We start from the raw sequence: 22,259 nt of genomic DNA, 5'->3' as shown, positions 1-22,259 counted from the left end.
AAAGATCCACTCATCTGTCCAAATCATATTTTTTGAGAGGTTCAAATTAGCTGGAAAAATACCACCAATGAATTTTAAATAGACTTATTCTGCACTGTGTCTCAAATTATTGTTCAACACAATCTGTTCCAAACTTTCTTCCTTTTTTTATTACATATCTTAACCACAAAGTGTCAAATTTATGCTAATTTAATCCATGACTAGCAGGATGGAATTCTTTTCAAGTTTAGTTTTCCGTTATTTAAAACACAGCAAAGCTTCCGTTATTTAAAACACCATGGGATAGAAATACAGCTACCAATTCTACAGTTCAGCTTCTGGCTTTCAGATATTGGGGAGGGGTGGGGACACAATCTTTCCTGGCTGTGAATTAATTACTTCATACTCTCTGAGAGAGCTGAGCAGCAATTAGTTTGTCTCCCAAGAGACTCAGTCAACCATTGTTAGGACTTCCCATCCCTACATGCTGCAGTGCCGTGAGCCACGGCTGGAGTAGTGTGGATCCCCTGACCTCAACAGCCCTTGGAAAAGGAAAGAGGAACTGATTTGCTTCTAGACTTGGTCCCTCTTTCCCCTTAGTTCTTGCTTCTCTTCATGCTGTCCCTCCGTGGCCACAATTTCCTCTCAGCGTATCCTGGTTGCTCTGAATTCCGGCTTCTGGTGCTTGTTTGCCTACCACTGTCAGTTTAGCTATTCAGGTTCTTTCCCACAACCCTGCTCCTCTTCTCATCATTTGGCAAAGTGGCCATTTCTGGATATTTATATAACCCACAAATAATATAAATAACTTTTTAAAACAGCTAAACATCACTCCTACTTTGCATGAAGTGCTGACTTGATGTTTAGTATGCAATTGCTAGGTTTTGAGAAATGCATCAATGTAATATAACTGTTCCTACTTTTATAGATTGACAGAAGTTATTTTTTTCTTCTGCTCAATGTGTAGGTTAGTCAACTGCAATATCACATATGTCCATGCTTGTGCTTTGCTGGTTTTATTTGGCTGGAATTTGGAGTGTTCAAATTGTTGTACTCTAGGCATTAATAAAAGTTAAGCTGCAAAGGATGACAAGTTCCAACTCATTCTCCTCTTGTAAAGCTTTCAAAGTGGATTTTCCCTACTTTATGTTATTCTCCATCCAAGCATGCTGTATTATTGTGTGCTGAGGTTTACCCATATACTCTGATGACTGCATCCTTAAGCAAAGCCTAGCGTCCATTTCCAATTGACTGCAATAAATTCCCTCTGAATAAAATTGGAGTTTAGACTTGTGCTATGATATTACTCTGCTACAGGATACCATGTCTTAGGAAAGTATGTTCAGTTTTATGTTTCAGATTAGCAAAAGGCAATGCTTGGGAGGGATTTCACATGTTACTGTAACATACAGTGGCATTTGGGGAATATACTTTATGGGACATGCCTTATTAACTACAAGATCAAACTAATTATCTGGCATTTAATAAAGATCTATAATCATACCATAGAATTATGAAGTTCAATCTAAAAGTAAGGTGGAGCGTGTACAGAAAACTTATCTATATGGTCTTATGCACGGATAATTCACATATGTAGGTTTTCCTGGATGAAATGGATCCTTTTTTCATTTGGCTTCAATCTTAATTACAGGATACAGTGTGTCTTGGCTGTTCTACTGGACAACCTGTGTTGGAAACCAGACAGGAGGAATGCATTCCTATTGCTTCTGCTGGACATTTCAATCACCTTCAGTACCACTGACCATGGTATGGGCTGCCTGGCTCGGATGGGTCTTGCTTTGCCATGCTCTAATCCTTTTGGCAGGAGAATTTCTTAGGACAGTACTAATAGACTTCTGTTTTGCATCTTGAACGTTAGCCTATGGTGTCCACAAGGCGATCCATCTTCCACAATGCTGATCAACATCCATATGAAACCGCTGGGAGACATGATTTGGGGATTTGGACTTCATCAACACGTTGATGACATCTTACTCTTTCCAACTGACTCCAAGAAGACTGCTGAAGTACTGTTCCTACTAAGGAAGCAACTCCAACCTGAGTCACACAGGTACATTTTTTTTTTTGAACAACCAGCTGAATGTTAAAATTGGTCTCATACAGGGCTGGGCGATATATCACAAGGCAAACATCACAGTCTGGTGATACACTGTGATGTTGAAACAACAAGCTACATTGGCCCCAGCCCCGCAAAGCAGTTTCACCCCAGTGCACTGGGGGGCGGCACAGCTTGTTCCCAGCTCGTGCATGAGGTATTGGGGCTCCTCAACTGAGGGGGGGGGCAGGAGTTTAGCAGAGCCCCCATGCCAGCTCTGCTAAACTGTTTTGCTAAGGAGTGTGTGGCTACTCATGCCTCAGCAGAGCAGTTTAAAGAAGCCAAGAAATGAACAAGCTGTATCAGCTGTTGATGCAGCTTGCTCCTCCCTCTGCAGTATGAGGGGTAGAGCGTGATGGTGGTATATCACAGGTGAAACCACCGCCACTCACAAGTCCCTTGCTACCAGCGGCCCTGGCAGCAGAGGGACTCAGGAGCAGTGGCAGTTTCACCTGCGATATACTGCCAGATAGGGCTGCCATCCTGCTCTGTCCTTCATACCAGTCCTGGGTGATATGTCACCCAGGCCTAGTCTTCTATCAGTGTGCATGTTTCTGCTGTGCAAAGGAGCCATTTTCACAATAAATTCAACCTGAGATTATTTTCAGATGAGTTGAAATAATCCAAAGAAATCACACCCAAACAATTGTTCAAGGAACGTGTTTGTGTAATTTCTGAATAAATCTTTTACTGTTTTGGGACATGGTCAATCACCAGACAGCTTCTCTACGTTGGTTTTTTCTTATTAATTTTAAAAGTAATATTTCTAACATTCCTTGTTGCATTTTATAATGCTTCCATTAAACAGTTTGTAGATTATTAATTAAAGACCTGCTCACATATGTTATCGTTTGGTTTAAAAAATCACTTGTCTCATCAAAACTTGATCATACTAACATATTTTGCATGCATGCCTGTCTTGTCTGAAGGTTAATCCAAACTTTGCCTTTATTATTTATAGAATTTGTATGCCACCCCATAACCGGAGGTCTCAGGGCGGTTCACAGAACAAGATGAACATAACGCAATATACACAATCAAAATAAAACAGCAACCCAGTAACACCCCCCTTATTATTTTGTTCAGTTTGTAGTGTTCATACATAATTTTTGTGCTGATGTTACGATTGCTGGAAGCTCTCTTGATGGTCTTGTGGTATGAATAAGGGGGAAAGGGGTGTATTGCTTCTGCTGCCTCAGCTTGTTTTGACAGCAGGCCCATGGGCTCCAGTGGCGAAGAAATGCTTCCTATGTGCACATGATTCTGCCTGCGCTTTAAAGGTGGCTGAAACAAGCAAGTGCCAGACAGGCCTGTGCAATGTATCACCCAGGACAGGTATGAGGGCCAGACAGCAATGACTGTTCACTCAGCAATATATTGCGGGTGAAACAGCAGCTGCTCCCAAGTCCCCCTGCCTCCAGAGAGACTCAGGAGTGACTGCTGTTTCACCTGCAATGTACCACTGGATGAAACAGCCCTCTGGCTCTCATACCACAACCACCAGCAGACGACTTCTTTAAACTGCTCCACTCAGTTGAGCAATTTAACAAAGCCCCACAGGGGCTTGAATAGCCGAGAAGTGGGCAATTGAAGGCAGCCTGCTTCTCAGCTGATCCACACACCCCCCGCCCACCTGTCACAGGCAGCTGCCAAGGCGGAGGGAGGGGGTTGAAGCCACACAGATGGCGCATTCATGTGGTGGCCTCATCCATTGCTGCCTTCGCACGGGACAGATAGGTACCCCACATGTGCGAAAGCAGAGGGAACCCTGAGAATGGGGCCTGACAAGCACCGCTGTCCAGCTGCCTTCACCCAGGAGGGTGGGCTGCATCTTTTCTCCTGGACATGGGAGCCCACCCCTCTAGCTGCATCAGCTCTGGTCCCGGGATGAAACCACCTCGGCAGCAGTGGTGACAGTTTCACTCCGGTGCCTGGCAGGGCTGGGGCCAGTGATGCTTATTCCACCCTTTCAACATCACAGTGTACCACCAGATTGCGGTGTTGAAAACCTAACATTACCTAGCCCTAGACTTCAGCTTTAATTCTTGTCATGCATATCTTCTTCCCTGCATTATGTTTATGTGAAGGTTGTGGCATCATTCAAGTATACAGAGCATTTATATGAAGCCATTCTGTCTTGGGTACCCAAAGCAGATTACAAATAAAAGCACAACTACCATTAAACAGTGTAATATTACTGCTGTCTCATGAAGCTCCTAAGGCCAACCCTTCTTTTCAAGGAGAGGATGCATCTTCATCAATAGTAAGGCTAAGGTTAAACGCCTGAAAAACACAATTCATTACCTGAATCTCTAAAGTCATCTCGGCAATCCGATTCTGTTGATTGTCTATGACCTGTTAGGAGAAGAACACACAAAAATGCTCTTTGTATCTCTGATGTATCTGTCAAATTTTTGTGAGGTTAAGGTATCTAATTTGTTGTAAGCTTGGGAATTGGCGCAAAGGACATGCACTGCTATAAAAAACACAACAACTTAGATGCTGCAAGATCAGGAATGAAATTAGTAACAAGAAAAGTCTTATGCTGTGGGGGCAGTTATGGGGTAGGGGAAAACATGCTCAGAAATGGCTGGAAAGTGGTGGAGACAGAGGGTGTCTTGGTCTGCCCTGCCTAAGTGCACAACCGCTTAGTGGGGGCAAGTAGTCAATCAGCAACTGCAACCTCCCATCCCCTGGGTGTGGACAATACTGAACTAGATGGGCCAATGGTCTGACTCTGTACATTACTCTTTCTGGGTATATTTTATCCTCCCATCTTTACTGCCACCCAGTGGCACCTGCCAGTGCGTCACTGGCTGCTGTTGGAAACATATATTGGGGCAGGGAGAGACAACAACAGGTTGACAATATAGTAACAGAAAACATCAGTAGTAAAAAGAGCTCTTCAGACACAGGTAGATCATCCCAGTTTAATGACTGTACCTTGCTAGCTTTCTCATTTTTCTCTTTGAGGCTTTCGTTTTCACTCTGAAGCTGTTTTGTGTCCAACATAGGAAGGCGGACACCATCTTCCAGGCATTTTTCTACCTTCTGTTGCAGGCTGTAGTTTGGATTTGAAAAGGCAAGAAGAAAGCAGAAATTGCATACCAAAACTCCAGAGTCAAATCCTGTGCAGGAAATAAGTAAGCTCTGCAAAAGTCAAAGATTCCGTACACAGATTCATTCTTGGAGATGTTTTATGGTTAATGTATGCTATTGGAGTGGGTTTGCACATTTATGTTGACAGGTTCATTTTAATAAATGATCCTGTAGACAGCCAATTCTTCCTCTGAGAGTGCCATCAGAACCTACAGCCCTTTATAGCAGGGTTGGTACCCTCCAGATGCTGTTGCGACTGCAACATCTAGCATTCCTGACTACTTACCATGCTGGCTGAGGCTGATGGGAATTGGAGTCCAAAACCTTCTAGAGGGCACCACGTTTGCTGCCTCAGTGTTACAAGAGATTAACTAGAATTGCAGCATGACTTGGTGGATATCTGAAATCAGGCTTCCAGGTGACTAGCTGCCTGGGGTCAGCAGAATTTTTCCCAATCTCTGGTTACGCAGAGTCCTTTGTAACCTACCCTGTCAACAACACTCAAATGTCCCAGCACAGGAAAGAATCACACTTCTGCTTCCCTCCGCCTCATCTTTCAAAAATGAAAACACAAATGATGACAATGACAATTGTTGTTTAAATTTAGAAACAAGACTCTGCTTCAAATATTTATAGACTTTCAGGAGACTGCAAAGCCACCCTGGTGGATTACACACTCACAAATGCAATAGGTACCAGATGTAAGATGGAAACAATGCACCCAGTGATCTGGCTAACTGTCCCAAATACCTAACCTTTCATCATTTGAACAAAGCTTTTGTGGCATGCACTTTTAAGCAACGCAGGGTCACGAACTGAAATGCCACATGTTTCAGACTACTGCAAATTAAATTCTAAAATGGCTTCCATTACCTTTATTGCATAATTTCAAAAGAGTGTTCCTTTAGCTTTTGCTTTTTAAAAGCCTTTTATAAAACAATAGATTCTAAATAAAACAGTTCTAAATAAATTAGTCTGTGCTGCAGTGACATTCTCTCATTTTAACATCCATCTGGAATTGTTATCCTGCTTCCTGTTTCTTTGTAACTACAAATATATTGCGGAACAGTTGCAGCTATTAAGGCAGCTCACAGACAATAACGTATCCAAAACCATTCAATGAGTTAACAACTAAGTAAGAATTTGATCCCCAAGGCAAAGCTAACTTATAGTAACCAAACCACACTCTTTCGACCCGTCAACCAGAATGGAATGTTCATGTTCATTCCTTTGATTTTGCATTCACCAACCAAGTGGTCAGTGGGTTAATGCATGTCATGGTGTCTCTACCCTACTGATGCTAACTGGGGAAACATGTGGCACAAATGACACCTGAATGCTCCTTTAGAACTTGTGTATGGTAAGGAGGAATGTTTCCATTGTACCATTAACTTTAGGCAGATTCCCTACAACTTTCTAGCCAGAATATGTCAGCTGTAGGGACTGTTCATTTGGGAAACTGCATATGTGGTTGCTTGGTGTGATTCCCCTTAACCAGGAAACAGTAAAGGATGTCTGTGTGCTCCTAAGCTACTGTGCAGACAAGTCCCCCTTATTTCCTCTTGTTTGTAGTTCAAACAGCAAAACTAGACTTTGAATGACAGCTTTGACATGCATAAAATGTCTAAGATATAAGTGGTGGCAGGAATAGTACCTGAAGTATTTCTAATACCTTCAACAAGATTTCTACGACCAGATGGCATCTTTCTATGAGATTGATTTGGTCCACAAGTTAACAGTTCAAGGTCCCTACTCTAGACAAGTACATGATTAGTTAGAAGACCTGAATCCTCAGCAACCAGGCAGGCTTTCTGTTACATCCTTCTCAGCTCAACCTCATATTTCTTATTTTCAACCCTCTTTCCCTAAAAGCAGCAATTCAACGATGCCCACGTATTAAAAATGATATTGCTGTAGTCTGACACATCTCAATTGTGCTTTGCAACATACTGCATCATTGCCTTCTGTGTAGTGCAGTCTGGCATTTGACATTACAACAGAGTTCACGTGAATCTCTTCACCAAAACTAAACTGACGCAGAAGGGAATAGAAAGATCCTAGAGAGTCATAAACGACAGATCAAGTTAATTATTCATACCTCTGCACTGCTGTTACCAATTCTTTTTCTTTCTTCTTTTGACAAACTAGCTGCAATTCTTGTTCTTTACACTGTGTTTTGGACTCTTCTAGAGCCTTTTCAAGCTCAGCCAAAGTAGCTTTCAGCTGCTTGTTCTTTTCTTCAAGAACTTGAAGCTAGAGAGAAGCCAAAATATTTTTTATATAGAAGGAAATATAAATATTTTTATATAGAAGCATGTTTACTGTAGATCAAATAACCAACAAAGTGGTGGTGTTATTGTTAATTTATTCATACAATGCTTTCGAACACAGTAATACAGTGCTGGAACAATTAATAGAACAGAATATAACTGAACTTCCTGATGTGTATAACAAGACACTGAATTGTCAGGTGCTTTGTTACCATATGTTGCTCTTCAGTGGCAAGTATTATAATAGGCAATTGTTTCTATGTGGATGGATATTCCACTGACGTATGATTCAAAGTACAGTAGATGCTTGGACACCTTTATCAGAGTATTTTTCATTCAGACCCACTGAAGATTGGAGGATTTAATTTTTTTAAATCGTATGCATAAGCCCTGATATAAACAAGACTTAAATACTACATAATCTGAATCCAGCTTTACAATATTTTATTGGCAACTCAAAAGTGTTGTTTGTCCATATCAGGTTGCTTAGTTGTATTTCCTCCTACCTTTCATTTGACTGTATTTTTTTGTTATTTTAAAATGATCCATGTACTATGATACATTGAGTTATATTTGCAGTTCTTTTGATGTGTCTGACTTTTTTATTGTGTCTCAGTGCTAAATGATCATGAACTATTTCTTTTCCTATTTCTTGTCATATGGTATTCTTTAACATGCTTCAAGAATCATATTGTTTGCAAATTGGAGATTTCACAAAGGGTAGGGTGGGGGAGAGACTGAGGCAAAGCAATGTTTCCAGGACCTCTGAAGGTCATGGATCAATCACTTTACCATTCTCAGGAGGTTTGCTTCGAGAAGCAGAAACAAACAAAAAGGGAGTCAAAGCTTCAACATGATGTTAGAAATGGAACAGTTTAAAATTTATTAGAAAATGGAACATTGTCAATGTGTTTCGGAATATAACTTTATTCAGGAGCAAAACCATTTAGAAATTGTATTCCACATATTGTAGTCATTTGTTCAAAACAGGTTTCATCAAAATAGGGAATAGATCAAAATGCAGCAGGCACACTGAACTTTCAATAAATGGTTCCACTTTAAGCATGTTTCTGAAGCTTCATCTCCCTTTTTTTGTTTCCAGGGTGTTCCTTTTTTGGGCTCTCGTTTTATAAAACATCTGCAATCATGGATCAAACCAACAGTCTCCTTGAATTTATTAATTACATTGCATTTTGATTTTTTTTTAAATTATGCATAACAAAGGCTCTCACTTCTGCTGACTTTTCTTAGATATGTGTCTGATGATGATGATTATAAAAAAATCTTAATGTAAACATTGCAGCAATGTATTACTATGCCACTCAAGAACAAAAGAAACCAGATACTGTTTTTCATAATTATTTGTTCTCTTAACAGAAAAGGAACAGAATATAGATGAAGAGCAACAAAATTAACCTTCTGAGTTCTGGCAACTGCAAATTTCCTATTAAATCATTGAGCACAATTCACTAGAACATTATGAGATCTGTGTAGCAGCTTTGGGGCAGCACTCAATCACTTCTACAGGGCTTATGCAGAGATGTTACAGGCGGTCATGACCTTTTAATGTTTACCCAAGGACATTGTGAGCAAGTATTATGTTCTGCAATTCATAATATGCATTTAGCAAAAGCTCTAGGTGAAACACAGATTACCTGTTTACTTTGACTTTCAACATCATCCAGTGTTGGCAGGTCAGCCAGGTACTTTTCAAGAGTTTCAATTCTTCTCTGTTTCTCTTTGTTTTGCTCTGATTCTTTTTGGCATTTCTTTTTCAGGCTGCTTATGTACCTGTCTCTAGTTTTGAGCTAAAAAGAGAGTAATATTGCATCTCATTCTTTGAGGTCGGAATCAAATATGCACAAGGTAATTTGAAAGATTTCTTTGATACTTAAAACTCAGCAGATTCTGAAAGTTATTTTCTCAGCAGGGAGTAGAACTGTTTTTATTTAAAAGATAAATGGATTGTTATAGGTCATTTATCTTTTTAAAAGCTAAGAGCTCTTGCTGACTATTTCCATAGCTAAACATTTCTTTACAGTTTAAAAGTAGTTAGATGTGTGTTTATCTAAAGATGCTTTTCCTTTATTTAAATCAGCAGTTCGGAAACCACAAAACATATATATAAATACAAGTGATTGGATTGCTTTTTTCTTTCTTCCAAAATAGAGCAATTAAAAATTTTGCTTCTGTGATTGTATGGATTTGAGCTTTAGACCCGTGGGCAGTTTCATACATAATCCCTACCAGTATCTTGTACATACAGCAGTCAACCACATTTTTTTGTGCCCACCCCCCCCCCCCATATGTGGAAATGTGAGCAAGAGCCTCTGTGAGAAAATGTCTACAGGATAAGGAAGCCCTGCTCATGTTAATCATTTGCTACTGCAAAAGTCTTGTAGACTTTTGGTTACTAGTCACTATGAGAGTTTGAAATTTGCTTCCATATTCTGTAGCTTGTATCATATTATATAAGCAAGGCCGCATGTGAAATATCCATGCTAGGCACGGCCTTTGAATGCATACCCAAATACCTTTCCAGGAGTGAGGTTCAGCCAGGAATAGAAGTGAGAGGATAAATAAGGAGGAACTAAGGAATTATAATGGTCACTAATGAGGCTCACAAACTTCTCCAAAATATGTCCTATGGGCCTATTTCTTGGATGTATGACTGCCATAGATATAAGAAAAGTTTCAAATCTATACTCCTAATCTAAACAGCACATGATCCAAAACTAACATCCATCAGAAGATTTCATAATAGCTGCTTTTTTAATGATTTTGTTTTATTAAGTTGGTTTTTTGGGGGGAGGGATTGTGCCCTACATAACTCCCTTTCTTCCAGAGCTTGGAAGAACAACATTAGCAATTATTTGCTTTCATTTTCATAATGTGCAGAACTGATCTAGTCTTGGTTCCAAAGGCTGTTGCATTAGCTGCCATTTTGACTTTTTTAGTTGTAGTGTGGTCATGAAAGAGGCGAAATGCACTACAATTGGCACTGCTCTAAAATCTCTCTAAAATTGTACTTTTCCTCAGTCTCTATGATTTCTGTGCTCTAACGATTAAAAAACTAAGAGCAATTGTAACACTGGAGGGATTAAGGTGCAAGTAAATCAAATACACACATTCACCCTGTCCCATCCTTCAAGATAATGCAGTGCAGCTCCAGTAAAAAAAAAGTTTCCCCTCCAGAGAGATATAGAAAAAAAGATGCTATGGATCATTCTGAAGCCTTAAGTACAGCCAACTTGTCTGAGAAATATATGTTCTTGTCTCAGCAATAAAACCATTTGGGAAAATGCAAGACCCACCTTTTCTTCCATCTTCTTTTTATCTTCATTGGATTTGTTTGCCATTTGTTTGAGAAACTCACTGAGTTGTAGCTCCTTACTCTGCACTGCTGCAAGCTTTCGTTCCAGCTCGTCCCTTTCACAGTGGGCCACAGATCTCTCTGCAAATTGAGCCTGCATCGCTGTGCTCTCATACTGAGGCTGCTTTGAAGAAGGAGGGAAAGGGAACAGATGAGAAGATGCTGTTCTAAACCTTTCACCTGGATCAGAGTGGCCAACTCAGCAAGAGTACAACATATTGAGTGCTATATTGTTTTAAGTAATGCACATACAGAAGTGGACAACAAAGAACCTATTGTTTGTAATATTGAGCTATAGCACACATCCAGTTTCCAGCTGATATCCCAGCATATTATTTGTATTTTGTGGTATTTTATGTTTTGTTGTACTTGCATATTTTGTATAGTGCACTGATATTTTATGTAGGGTCTATAAGTAGTTTTATAAATAAAAAAATATGCATCTGAGCATGAAACAAAAACGAAAATGAGTTTGGCAGTTCATTTTTATGCAATTCAACACGTACAACGAACCATGTCAGGTCAACTCCCTCCCACCTTTAGTCCTCCCCGCCAAACACAGTGAAAGAAGTTTCACAAAACCACCCTTACGGGGTGGAATTGTCATAGTCGCTTTCTCAAACCATATATCTGCTCTCAACATTTTATAGACTGTAGTGCCTAATCTAGACAAAAAGGTTATCCAATGACAAAATTGTTCATCAAGAATAAAACCTCTAACCTACATTCTGAAATAGTATAGCTGCTCAGATTCTTTCATGATGCAACACAAATAATTATTTCATTAATACGTATCTCTTCACTTTTGTATCTGAGGTGTTTTAAATTCCAAGCTTATAAAATGTAAGGGGGTAGTAACAACACATGCACTGAATTGATTTAAAATTATAATATATAAGACTGCTCCAATACGGTTATGTATTTAACCATAATTTGATTTGTCTGGAAGGCAAAACTTTTTTTGCATTTTTCCAAATGTAATACAAGTTACTATGAGATGAGTCTGGGCTTGCCTTTCATAATAACAGGTGTGTGCAGACTATCCTCATGATTGAAGACGAAGAAGAAGAAGAAGAAGAATTCGTACCTGGAAACTACTCATGTAAGGGTCTTCACAATTCACAATATGCCCGAGCCTTGCTTGCTGAGCTCGGAGTTCATTCTCCCTTATTTTCTGATATAAAAGGTTAATTTGCTGGTTCTGCCTGTAATTCATAAGAGAAAGAACAGAAATAAAGAAAGAACACATGAAACTTGAATCATGCTTCCCAGTATTTCCATTTTCACCCTCTTGCCGATTCATCTCAAAGTTGTTCCACAACTTTGTATTAACTATGGAAGTGAAACTGCCATGACCAGATCAACATTCTGGTATAGTACATTAGCTCTAGTGTGGATATAGAAGATTCCTGCCTGTGGGGACCTCCTGATTCCCTTCAGTACATTTGGCAGCTCTTTGTGAACTGAAGCAGATCACTTGCTGCTCCTCCTAAGGTTAATGGAGGCCTGGTATGCCTTCACGGTGCTATCAGAACTCTAAATTGAAGACTTGGGACTATATGTCACTTTTGTTAAAATATGATGGGCTGTATACAATCGGTGTCCATATGCCAACAGAAAGCTGTTTGATTCCGTGAAGGCTTCAACCATCCCCTGTAATATGCAATGGCTCAATATACCTGACTATTCCCTTTTGTTATAGGTGAATTCAATGCAATATTTGCATAACCAACTGTTACTTGCACATATTAACATAACAATACTAAAAGTTGCTTGCAAAAAAATAGAACAAAAATGTTTCATTTATTTTTTATGCAATTATATTTCACAGTATTAATTCTCACAGTAAATCTAACATGAGCTTTAAAAAGTTGTCAAAGTATTCAGAAAGGATGCCAAAATGAACTGCAAAAACATTCCCTACCATACATATAATCCTATAAATCTCTGGAGTTATCTGACAATAAAAGGCCTTGTGCCACGTACATTTCATTGCTGATAATGTTGTATGGTTGCTTTAATCCTTTGTTACTCCAACAGCTGTTGCTATTAATCCACTGTATAACCACACAATGATAGGGCTTTGCTTTTAAAAAAAGATAGCATGGTGATCTCACAAGCCTAGTCAGAGTGCAGCAATGGAAACTATATACTCGGCTGTCTGCCAGTCTGCAGGTAATTCTAACATTTTCCAATACATTCCAGATAGCAAGACCTCAAGTCTCTGCTATGTAGTGATCTGAGTCTACATACAAAAGTGGAATCCTTATTTTGCAACATTCAAAACAATAATTTTACTCTCTCCAACATTTGCAGTATTTCCCCTCTCTTTTTGTCTTACATTCTTCCAATTATCAGCTTCTATTTTTCCACCCTAATGGTACCTCCAGTTTTACAACCTCTTCATTTGATCATTCTCCCATTTAACCCTCCATACCCCTTATAGAGTAGAAATTACTTCTTATACAACCCATCTTTTTTGAATTATATGCTATATTGAGCTCATATGAAGTCTTCTCTAAATAGTTGGTAGTGCCACTATTAGAACTGTGAACTTGTGAACTTTCAAAATGCTTCGTTGGGTATCACTGGTCTGAATGTTTACTGGGTCATTTGATTCTCTTTCCTTTCTCTTTAACTATTAAACTAAAAACAGTTAGCTTTTGTGCCCCATAATATAGTCTCATCACCAAAAGTTATACTTGACTCCTGCCAATAGTATCCACACTTTGAGTAATATTTGTATCTTACAAAGTTGCAGATTTAGTGAAAACAATGAGCCTTAAAAGGTAAAGGTAAAGGGACCCCTGACCATAGGTCCAGTCGTGGACGACTCTGGGGTTGCGGCGCTCATCTCGCTTTACTGGCCGAGGGAGCCGGCGTACAGCTTCCAGGTCATGTGGCCAGCATGACTAAGCAGCTTCTGGCAAACCAGAGCAGCGCACGGAAACGCCGTTTACCTTCCCGCTGGAGCGGTACCTATTTATCTACTTGCACTTTGACATGCTTTTGAACTGCTAGGTTGGCAGGAGCAGGGACCGAGCAATGGGAGCTCACCCCGTTGCAGGGATTCGAACTGCCAACCTTCTGATCAGCAAGCCCTAGGCTCTGTGGTTTAACCCACAGCGCCACCTGCGTCCCTTCAATGAGCCTTAAGACCATGTATTTCAGTGGATCTGTTCTGAGTATGACTTAGATGCAGTCCTTTGCATCCAAATGCAGAGGATTATACTTTTAAGTCAAGAAACATTTTTATAGTGTAAATAACAAGCCAAACTGAGAGGAAGAATTGCCCTTTTAGAAAATTAGTAATGATAGATAAATATATAGTTCTGTATTGAATCCATGTTTAATATTGTACTCTATATTAAATTTTTTAAATTGTAAGTTGTTTTAAGACTTTTCTGAACTTTTACTTTTACTGAACGAGTGAGCTGACAATATGTATTGTCATTGTGGTGTGTATTCTGTCCTCTTAAAAAACTTTATTTTTCTTTATTTTTCTTATCTGTATGAAAATTGACACTGAAAAATTAAACATTTAAAAATATTTAAATTGTAAAACCATTTGTCACATTGCCATATCTTTTTACCTGTTCCAGTTTTAGTAACCCACAGCATGGGATTTACTTTAACTTTTACATATTCTTTGTAAACCACTTATCAGTTTTATGTAAAATTAAGTGGTATACAAATTCTGCTAAATAAATAAAACACAGTACAATAAGCTTCAAAGGGACTCAGATTTTGTGAGACAAAGCAGTCACTCAGAAAAGATCCCCATTTTTAAATTTGCTTTAGATATGCTTTAGATAACACTGTTCAAATGTTAGTGTAAGAACTAACATTTCCTCTGTAGCCATAAACCCAAAAACTAAACATATGTTCAGTTCCTGTTTAGCTTCATTACCATTTTTAGACTTTCCAGTTTAGTTTCAGCTCAGACACAAACATTTTTTTAAAAAATGGTTCAATAAAAGTTCAACCGTTTTGAATCTAATTTTGAGTCAGTTCAGAAACATTTTATATAGCCTTATTAATGTAGAACTTTTACAACTGCAGTGTAACTCCTGAAAAATAAATGCATGATAAAAGAAAGCATGTTTATACATGCAGTTTGCATGCACTAATGGCACATCTTCAAGAACTCAGCCAGCCATATTTGACAGCTGTATGATCAGAATTAATTTTAGCCCCCACATAGTCTTTCTACATCAACTAGCACAGCAGGAATACAAAACATAATTTTAGTTCATTTCAGGTATTTCAAGTAGATTGTCAAAAGTATTTCTTCACATAGCGTGTAACAATCCTAAATATGGTGATGGCCATGACCTTACATGGCTTTTAAGGATACAGTTGGGACACCACAACAAAATGTTGCAGTGCATACCTGCTTTTCATGTGCTATTTGAGCCTGAGACAGCTGAAAAAAACAAACAAAAATAAGCAATGTGTGTTTTATTTCATTTGCAAAAGGCATCTCTCTCTCTCTCTCTGTGTGTGTGTGTGTGTGTGCGCGTGTGCGCATATATATATATATATATATATATATATATATATATATATATATGCAGGTTTTGGTGTCCTCGGGTGTCTTCCCGTGTAAAAGTTGGGGTGTCTAGGCGACGTTTCGACGAGGTCTCACTCGTCATCTTCAGGCTGGTGCTTTCGGCTTCTTGTTACTGGAACAGAGCAGGATCTCAGTGTTTGAGTTCCTATAAATACTGTTGAGGGGGTGTGGTGTATAGCCTCCAATGTTCTGGGCAGAGAGGAAGTTCCCAGGCTAGTGTGCCTTTTCTTCTTTTGTTCCTTAATTACTTGAGGGATATCTTGAGTGATTTCTTGAGTGATATCCTGAGTACCACTTAGGTGGGTCATTAGGTGTGGATTAGTTGCTAAAGTCTTTGTGTCTTGACCTCTTGAACTTTGTGAAGAGTTTTTCTGAGAAGATGGCTGTACTGCACTTAGTTGTGCTCTGGCTTGGCTTCGTGTATAGGGGCGAGCTGTGGTTTTGTGGCCTGTGTCAGCCAGATCTGTGTAGGGATTGCAGGGGGGTGCAGCATCCGGAGGTGCCACCATGGTTTGGCTACTGGATGGTGTCTGTAATTTATCTGTGGAGAGGGTCTGGGTTTGGGTCTGGTGTGGTTGATTGGTGATGGCGTTCTGTGTGCCTCTGGATCTGGTGTCAGTTTTTGTGGGGAGGGCTAATTTCCAGATGTCTGGCAAGCGGGATGTGTCGTCACGCTTGTTCATGTTGTGGGGGTGTTTCTCTATCTCGATGGCTTCCATGATTATTCTCTTGTGGTGATGTTCCATGTTAAAGAGCAATTTGGAATCTGCAAAATTAATTTCGTGTCCTGTTTCTTTCATGTGTTGGAAAAGAGAGGAAGTTTTTTCTTCTTTTTTGACGGCATTCTTGTGTTCTGCGATACGTGCATTTATTCGTCTGTTTGTTTGTCCAATGTACGTGGCTGGGCAGACTTTGCAGGGTATTTCATAGACCCCTTGGTTTTCCAACTGGATTTTATCCTTGGGGTTTCTGAGGATATTGGCTATTTTTTGGTTGGTGCAAAAGGCTGTTTTGATATTGTGTTTATGGAGGATTTTGCTAATTTTATCTGTAGTGCCCTTGATATAAGGAAGGAGGGCCATGCCATTGTTTTCTTCTGTGTCTTGGTTTTTGGGGGGTGTTTCTTTTTGGATTAGCTTCGTAACCCTGTTTTGCTGGTATCCATTGGCAATTAACACAAAAACTGACACCAGATCCAGAGGCACACAGAACGCCATCACCAATCAACCACACCAGACCCAAACCCAGACCCTCTCCACAGATAAATTACAGACACCATCCAGTAGCCAAACCATGGTGGCACCTCCGGATGCTGCACCCCCCTGCAATCCCTACACAGATCTGGCTGACACAGGCCACAAAACCACAGCTCGCCCCTATACACGAAGCCAAGCCAGAGCACAACTAAGTGCAGTACAGCCATCTTCTCAGAAAAACTCTTCACAAAGTTCAAGAGGTCAAGACACAAAGACTTTAGCAACTAATCCACACCTAATGACCCACCTAAGTGGTACTCAGGATATCACTCAAGAAATCACTCAAGATATCCCTCAAGTAATTAAGGAACAAAAGAAGAAAAGGCACACTAGCCTGGGAACTTCCTCTCTGCCCAGAACATTGGAGGCTATACACCACACCCCCTCAACAGTATTTATAGGAACTCAAACACTGAGATCCTGCTCTGTTCCAGTAACAAGAAGCCGAAAGCACCAGCCTGAAGATGACGAGTGAGACCTCGTCGAAACGTCGCCTAGACACCCCAACTTTTACACGGGAAGACACCCGAGGACACCAAAACCTGCATTCCTGTACCCGTGAAAATCTACGAAAGCATATATATATATATATATATATATATATATATATATATATATATATATATATATATATATGAATGATTACCTGCTTCTGAACAATTTTGCTGCCATCTGACCTGCAATTTAAATCAGACTTACTTCTGGGTAGGCATGTACAGAATTAGGTTATACCCAGCACAAGGTTCTAACCCTTGTAATGAAACAGTATTTTGTTCACGAGACCCCAAACCCCAAAAGTATCCATTTCAATGGTCAGGGAATTAGTTATTAGTTAACCACAGTTCTAATAGTGGCACTAAGCCAAGGATTCAGCAGCTGTTTCAGGATTTCAAACATCATTATGCCCTGTGGAATGAGATCTCTTCCCTCAAATCCTAAGCTTTGTATTTACCTTCCCTTAAAAGCCCTTTGAGTGTCCCTAAGCTGTTTAGAAAAGAACGTAGCAATTGTTGATGAGTGTGCTATTATTTTCAGAGAGTTATGTCATACGTTTAGCATTTGGCATTTATTCACACTACCATTCTAGGCAATCCTTGCCAAACAGACAGTGCCAGCCAGCATGAGCGTTGGAAATGCATAGCATGCAATGGCCAATCAAGGTCAGAACAATCCCAAGTGTTACAAGACAATAGTTGTAATGTGTGTATGCTTTCAATAGAGTGAAGCAGCAAATATACTACTTAAAACCATACAAGAATCCATTGCTCCCTCTAGTGTTAAAAAGTCATGTGGTATTCAATATTTTTTAACTAATCAAAAGAAGTCACGTACAGCAAAATGAAACAAAACAAGAAATAATCCTTCTCTAGATTAAACAGAAGGGAGTAAAATGCTTACACATGTGTTAAATTCTGTTTTGTTTCCTTCCTTCCTTCCTTCCTTCCTTCCTTCCTTCCTTCCTTCCTTCCTTCCTTGATGCATTATAAAAACTGTAACTAGACTACCCCTAAAATAAAATGTAGTATTAATGTGAGCTCCATATTCTTAAAGGAGCTCACTCATCCATCATAGAGTCATGAACCTATCTCTCTTTCACTGGACCAAAACACATGACCAGACCGGAGTGTTAAGAATTTTATTTTATGTTACTGACAGCATTCTCAGACCTACCTATTTTGGCAGTTTCTGGGGTAATCATATTCCTTTACTATGTGACTAACTCTTTTTAGTTTCCATATTCTCAACATGCCAATCCAGCAGTATTAACTTGTGCTTCTTCTTTTTTTGCATTTTTGTTGAGGCAAGTGAGAAGGGGCCGGGGACCCCTATGCAAGCTCATAGCACTTCTGACCACACTTATTGTAGCTTGTCACATTACAACGAGTGCTATACAGGGCCACCACCCCCTTCCAAGGGACCATAGGTGGTTACAAAGGAAAAGGGACCCATTCCACTATAACATCTAAGTATAATTTGCAACTTGTTTGGCATCAGTATCAAACATTTCTTACACAAATTAAGTTAAAAGTCCACAAGGAGGTTAGTGAGCCTTTGATAAACAACGCTGTGCAATAGGCCTCATCCTATGACTTTAGCAATAAAAGTACACACAAAAATGGGAACTACCAAATGAAAAAAACTTTGAATTTGTTTCTGTTACCTAGAAAGTGCTCTCGTGACATCTGTGAAAACCTTGATGAGGTTAGGATCTGTTAAAGATGGGACTGCTATCAATTTTGAAAGCATAAATTGCAAGGATACCATATTCTACCATATTCATGTCAAATATGCTAGATCAATCCTCCAGATCAGTGGTTTTCAATCAGTGTGCCGTTGCATCCTGGGGTACCTTGAATGATGGTTAGGGGTGCAGCAGGCAATACTGGCCTCTGTCCCTCCTTCCTTCCCTCTCTCCTCTCACGTCTCTGCCTCCCCAAGACTTGCACAGCTGTTTACTGCAGCAGCCCTGGCTATAAGCTCTCTTTGGGGCGAGGGCGGCGGGGCGGGGGCAGCTCAGAGATCAGAGACGGCAGCAGCAGCTTCCTGGAGGACTCCCAAGGAGACTGGAGAGGAGGCTGAGCATTCGAAAGAGGCTGAGAGGCTGCCAGCTCTGCAGGCAAGGGGTAACATAACTGGGCTCCTGAGCCCCACACGGCTGCTGCAGAAATAATGTACCGTACTTTTCGCACCATAACACTCACTTTTTTCCTTCTAGAAAGTAAGGGGAAATGTCTGTGTGTGTTATGGAGCGAATGCCTACGGATGGCGGGGGGATCTGCTGCAGTCGTGAGCAGAGGATCCATGGTTCCCCTTCCTTCCCTCCGCACACCCCACACGTGTTCCTTCTCCCCTTAAACCCCTCGCCTGCATTATTAGCAACATCCCTCTCCACACACCCCACGCGTGTTCCTTCTCCTCTTATACCCCTCTTCTGCATTATTAGCAGCATCCTTCTCCACACACACCACGCGTATTCCTTCTCCTCTTATACCCCTCTTCTGCATTATTAGCAGCATCCCTCTCCACACACCCCACGCGTGCTCCTTGTCCCTTGAGTGCGTTTCCTTCCCTCCCCACCTAAAACGTGGTTACAAAGCACGGATCCACATGGATCCTCAGGATTTTTGCACTGGCTCACCCCAAATTCACCATCAGATCACATAGCATGTCCATGGCTACAGCTTGTACCAAAAAAGCATGCACCCACTGTTGCCTGGGGCCGCAGTGGTGCAAAAATGTGGTTACAAAGCATGGATCCACATGGATCCTCAGGATTTTTGCATTGGGCTACCCCAAACTCACCGTCAGATCACATGTCTGTGGCCACAACATGAACCACAAAAATCATACATCCACTGTTTCGTTTAGATTTTTTTTTCTTGTTTTCCTCCTCTAAAAACTATGTGCGGGTTATGGTCGGGTGCGTGTTATAGAGCGAAAAATACGGTAGTTGGTCAAGGGAGCTGCGGACTCAAAAAGGTTGAAAATCTCTGCTCTAGATACATCAACTCTGCTGAGAGCCATAGAGCTGGAGAAGAATATTAAACAGGAAATGCTGTCAATATACCGTATTTTCCCCTCTATAACACGCAGATTTTTTCTCCTAAAAAGGAAGGGGAAATGTCTGTGCGTGTTATTGAGCGAATGTGTGGTCCCTGGAGCCAAATGGCAAAAAAAATCAGGTAAAAATCAAATCGCGCGTCTCGGAGAAGGGAAACCTGAAAAGAGGAAGCGGCTGCTTTCCTGCATTCTGCCTCAGGGTCTTACTGCCCACCCTCCTCTGTTTCCTTGCTGTGTTTGCTAAAACGGAACAAAGAGCAGGGAAAGCCCCTCCCCTCCAGGCAAGCAGAGGGGAAAGCAGAGTGCTGCTGAAAACATGCAGGAGGGAGAGAGCGAGAGAGAGCGCAGCGAGCTGGCTGGCTTGAGTGGGTAGGTGAGGGAAAACTTTTGCCTTCCTTTCCTCCCTCCCGTTATACCCCTCTCCTGCATTCTTAGCCAGCTGCTTCTCTGCACACCCCTCTCGTGCTCCTTGTCCGTTCTGTGTTTTTCCTTCCCTCCCCACTTAAAATGTGGTTAAAAAGAATGGATCCACATGGATCCTCAGGATCTTTGCATTGGGTCACCCCAAATTCACCATCAGATCACATAGCATGTCCATGGCTACAGCCTGCCCCCCAAAAATCACGCACCCACTGTTGCCTGGGGCTGCAATGGTGCAAAAATGTGGTTAAAAAGCATGGATCCACATGGATCCTCAGGATCTTTGCATTGGGTCACCCCAAATTCACCATCAGATCACATAGCATGTCCATGGCTACAGCCTGCCCCCCAAAAATCACACACCCACTGTTGCCTGGGGCTGCAATGGTGCAAAAACGTGGTTACAAAACATGGATCCACATGGATCCTCAGGATCTTTGCACTGGGTCAGCCCAAGTTCACCATCAGAGCACATAGCATGTCCATGGCTACAGCCTGCCCCCCAAAAATCACACACCCACTGTTGCCTGGGGCTGCAATGGTGCAAAAATGTGGTTAAAAAGCATGGATCCACATGGATCCTCAGGATCTTTGCATTGGGTCACCCCAAATTCACCATCAGATCACATAGCATGTCCATGGCTACAGCCTGCCCCCCAAAAATCACACACCCACTGTTGCCTGGGGCTGCAATGGTGCAAAAACGTGGTTACAAAGCATGGATCCACAGGGATTCTCAGGATTTTTGCATTGGGTCACCCCAAATTCACCATCAGATCACATGTCTGTGGCCACAGCATGAAGCACAAAAATGATACATCCACTGTTTGTTTCAGAATGTTTTTCCCCTTGTTTTCCTCCTCTAAAAACGATGTGCGTGTTATGGTCACGTGCGTGCTATAGAGCGAAAAATACGGTATCAAGATTTGATTACTTACTAGAAAATTAGAGGCTCTTGTATGGTACTTGTATGGTACTCTTGTATGGTACTGTATATGGGGTTCCATGCACTTGAATGCAATACACACTATGTAACTGATTCATAATGTAAAAGACTTGAGACTCATTCCTAATTTTGCATCCTGCTCATACTGAAATCTGTAAACTCTAGCATGGGTGCACCTGTTAACTCGGTTTTGTCTGTTAGATTCCCAATTAAGCAATACTCCTGAGACAAATACAATGGTTTCATCAATTCTCCATGACTCAAGAATGCCATGAATCAATTGTGTGTTATGTGCTGAATTTTCTTTTACCAAGAGGGAATAGTGTTTCTCTTTCTCAATGCTATTCATTATTTATGAAGTTCCATCAAGTTTCCTTCCCAAATTGTTCTTTTGTTATAATTAAAAGTCCACAAACATTTCAGCTTTCCCTCATATGGAAGGTACTCAAACCCCTGTCCCTTTCTCTACCATGTCTAACTCTATGATATCTTTTTTGAAGTGTGATACCCAGAAGTTCTATATCTTAATGCTTTGTATATGAAAGATCCCAGAGTCAATCCCTGGTATCTCAGTCAAACAAGACTGGCCACAGTGCTTGGGAAAAGCAACCTTGGAGAACAGTCAGAGGCAAGACGAACCAACCGTCTGACAATAAAAGGCAGCTT

General features: G+C 40.7%; 1 protein-coding gene and 3 long non-coding RNA genes across 10 annotated transcripts in view; 3 read left to right on the top strand and 1 right to left on the bottom strand.

Annotated features, from left to right (window-relative positions):
• Window positions 1-4,292, top strand: part of LOC309366714 — a 28,535-nt gene extending 24,243 nt beyond the window's left edge. For both annotated transcript variants that reach the window (XR_014166850.1, XR_014166851.1), the window contains exons 2-4: window positions 1,631-1,746; window positions 1,859-2,050; window positions 3,057-4,292. This is a non-coding gene — a long non-coding RNA (uncharacterized lncRNA). The remainder of the gene's footprint in view (window positions 1-1,630; window positions 1,747-1,858; window positions 2,051-3,056) is intronic.
• Window positions 1-22,259, bottom strand: part of CEP85L (centrosomal protein 85L) — a 97,527-nt gene that overhangs the window by 5,307 nt on the left and 69,961 nt on the right. For 4 of the 5 annotated variants that reach the window (XM_081905440.1, XM_081905439.1, XM_081905438.1 and 1 more), the window contains 6 exons: window positions 11,925-12,042; window positions 10,779-10,961; window positions 9,120-9,272; window positions 7,293-7,447; window positions 5,039-5,156; window positions 4,400-4,450 (listed from right to left, as the gene is read on the bottom strand). In XM_081905440.1, the coding sequence (XP_081761566.1) occupies window positions 4,400-4,450; window positions 5,039-5,156; window positions 7,293-7,447; window positions 9,120-9,272; window positions 10,779-10,961; window positions 11,925-12,042 (778 nt within the window). The remainder of the gene's footprint in view (window positions 1-4,399; window positions 4,451-5,038; window positions 5,157-7,292; window positions 7,448-9,119; window positions 9,273-10,778; window positions 10,962-11,924; window positions 12,043-22,259) is intronic. The other variant, XM_081905437.1, reaches the window with a different exon arrangement.
• On the top strand, window positions 7,455-8,759 carry LOC309366717. Its single transcript, XR_014166855.1, has 2 exons — window positions 7,455-7,692; window positions 7,765-8,759. It is a non-coding gene; the product is annotated as an uncharacterized lncRNA (long non-coding RNA).
• LOC309366715 lies at window positions 19,543-21,515 on the top strand. Of its 2 annotated transcripts, none has more exons than XR_014166853.1 (3): window positions 19,543-19,834; window positions 20,834-20,973; window positions 21,142-21,507. It is a non-coding gene; the product is annotated as an uncharacterized lncRNA (long non-coding RNA). The 2 variants fall into 2 exon arrangements; XR_014166852.1 differs by lacking the exon at window positions 19,543-19,834 and adding an exon at window positions 20,217-20,529 and having other exon boundaries at window positions 20,576-20,973; window positions 21,142-21,515.

Source organism: Podarcis melisellensis (assembly GCF_964234715.1).
Source record: "Podarcis melisellensis genome assembly, chromosome: 3".
Classification (NCBI taxonomy): Eukaryota; Metazoa; Chordata; class Lepidosauria; order Squamata; family Lacertidae; genus Podarcis; species Podarcis melisellensis.
This window is presented reverse-complemented; position numbering and strand designations above follow the sequence as displayed.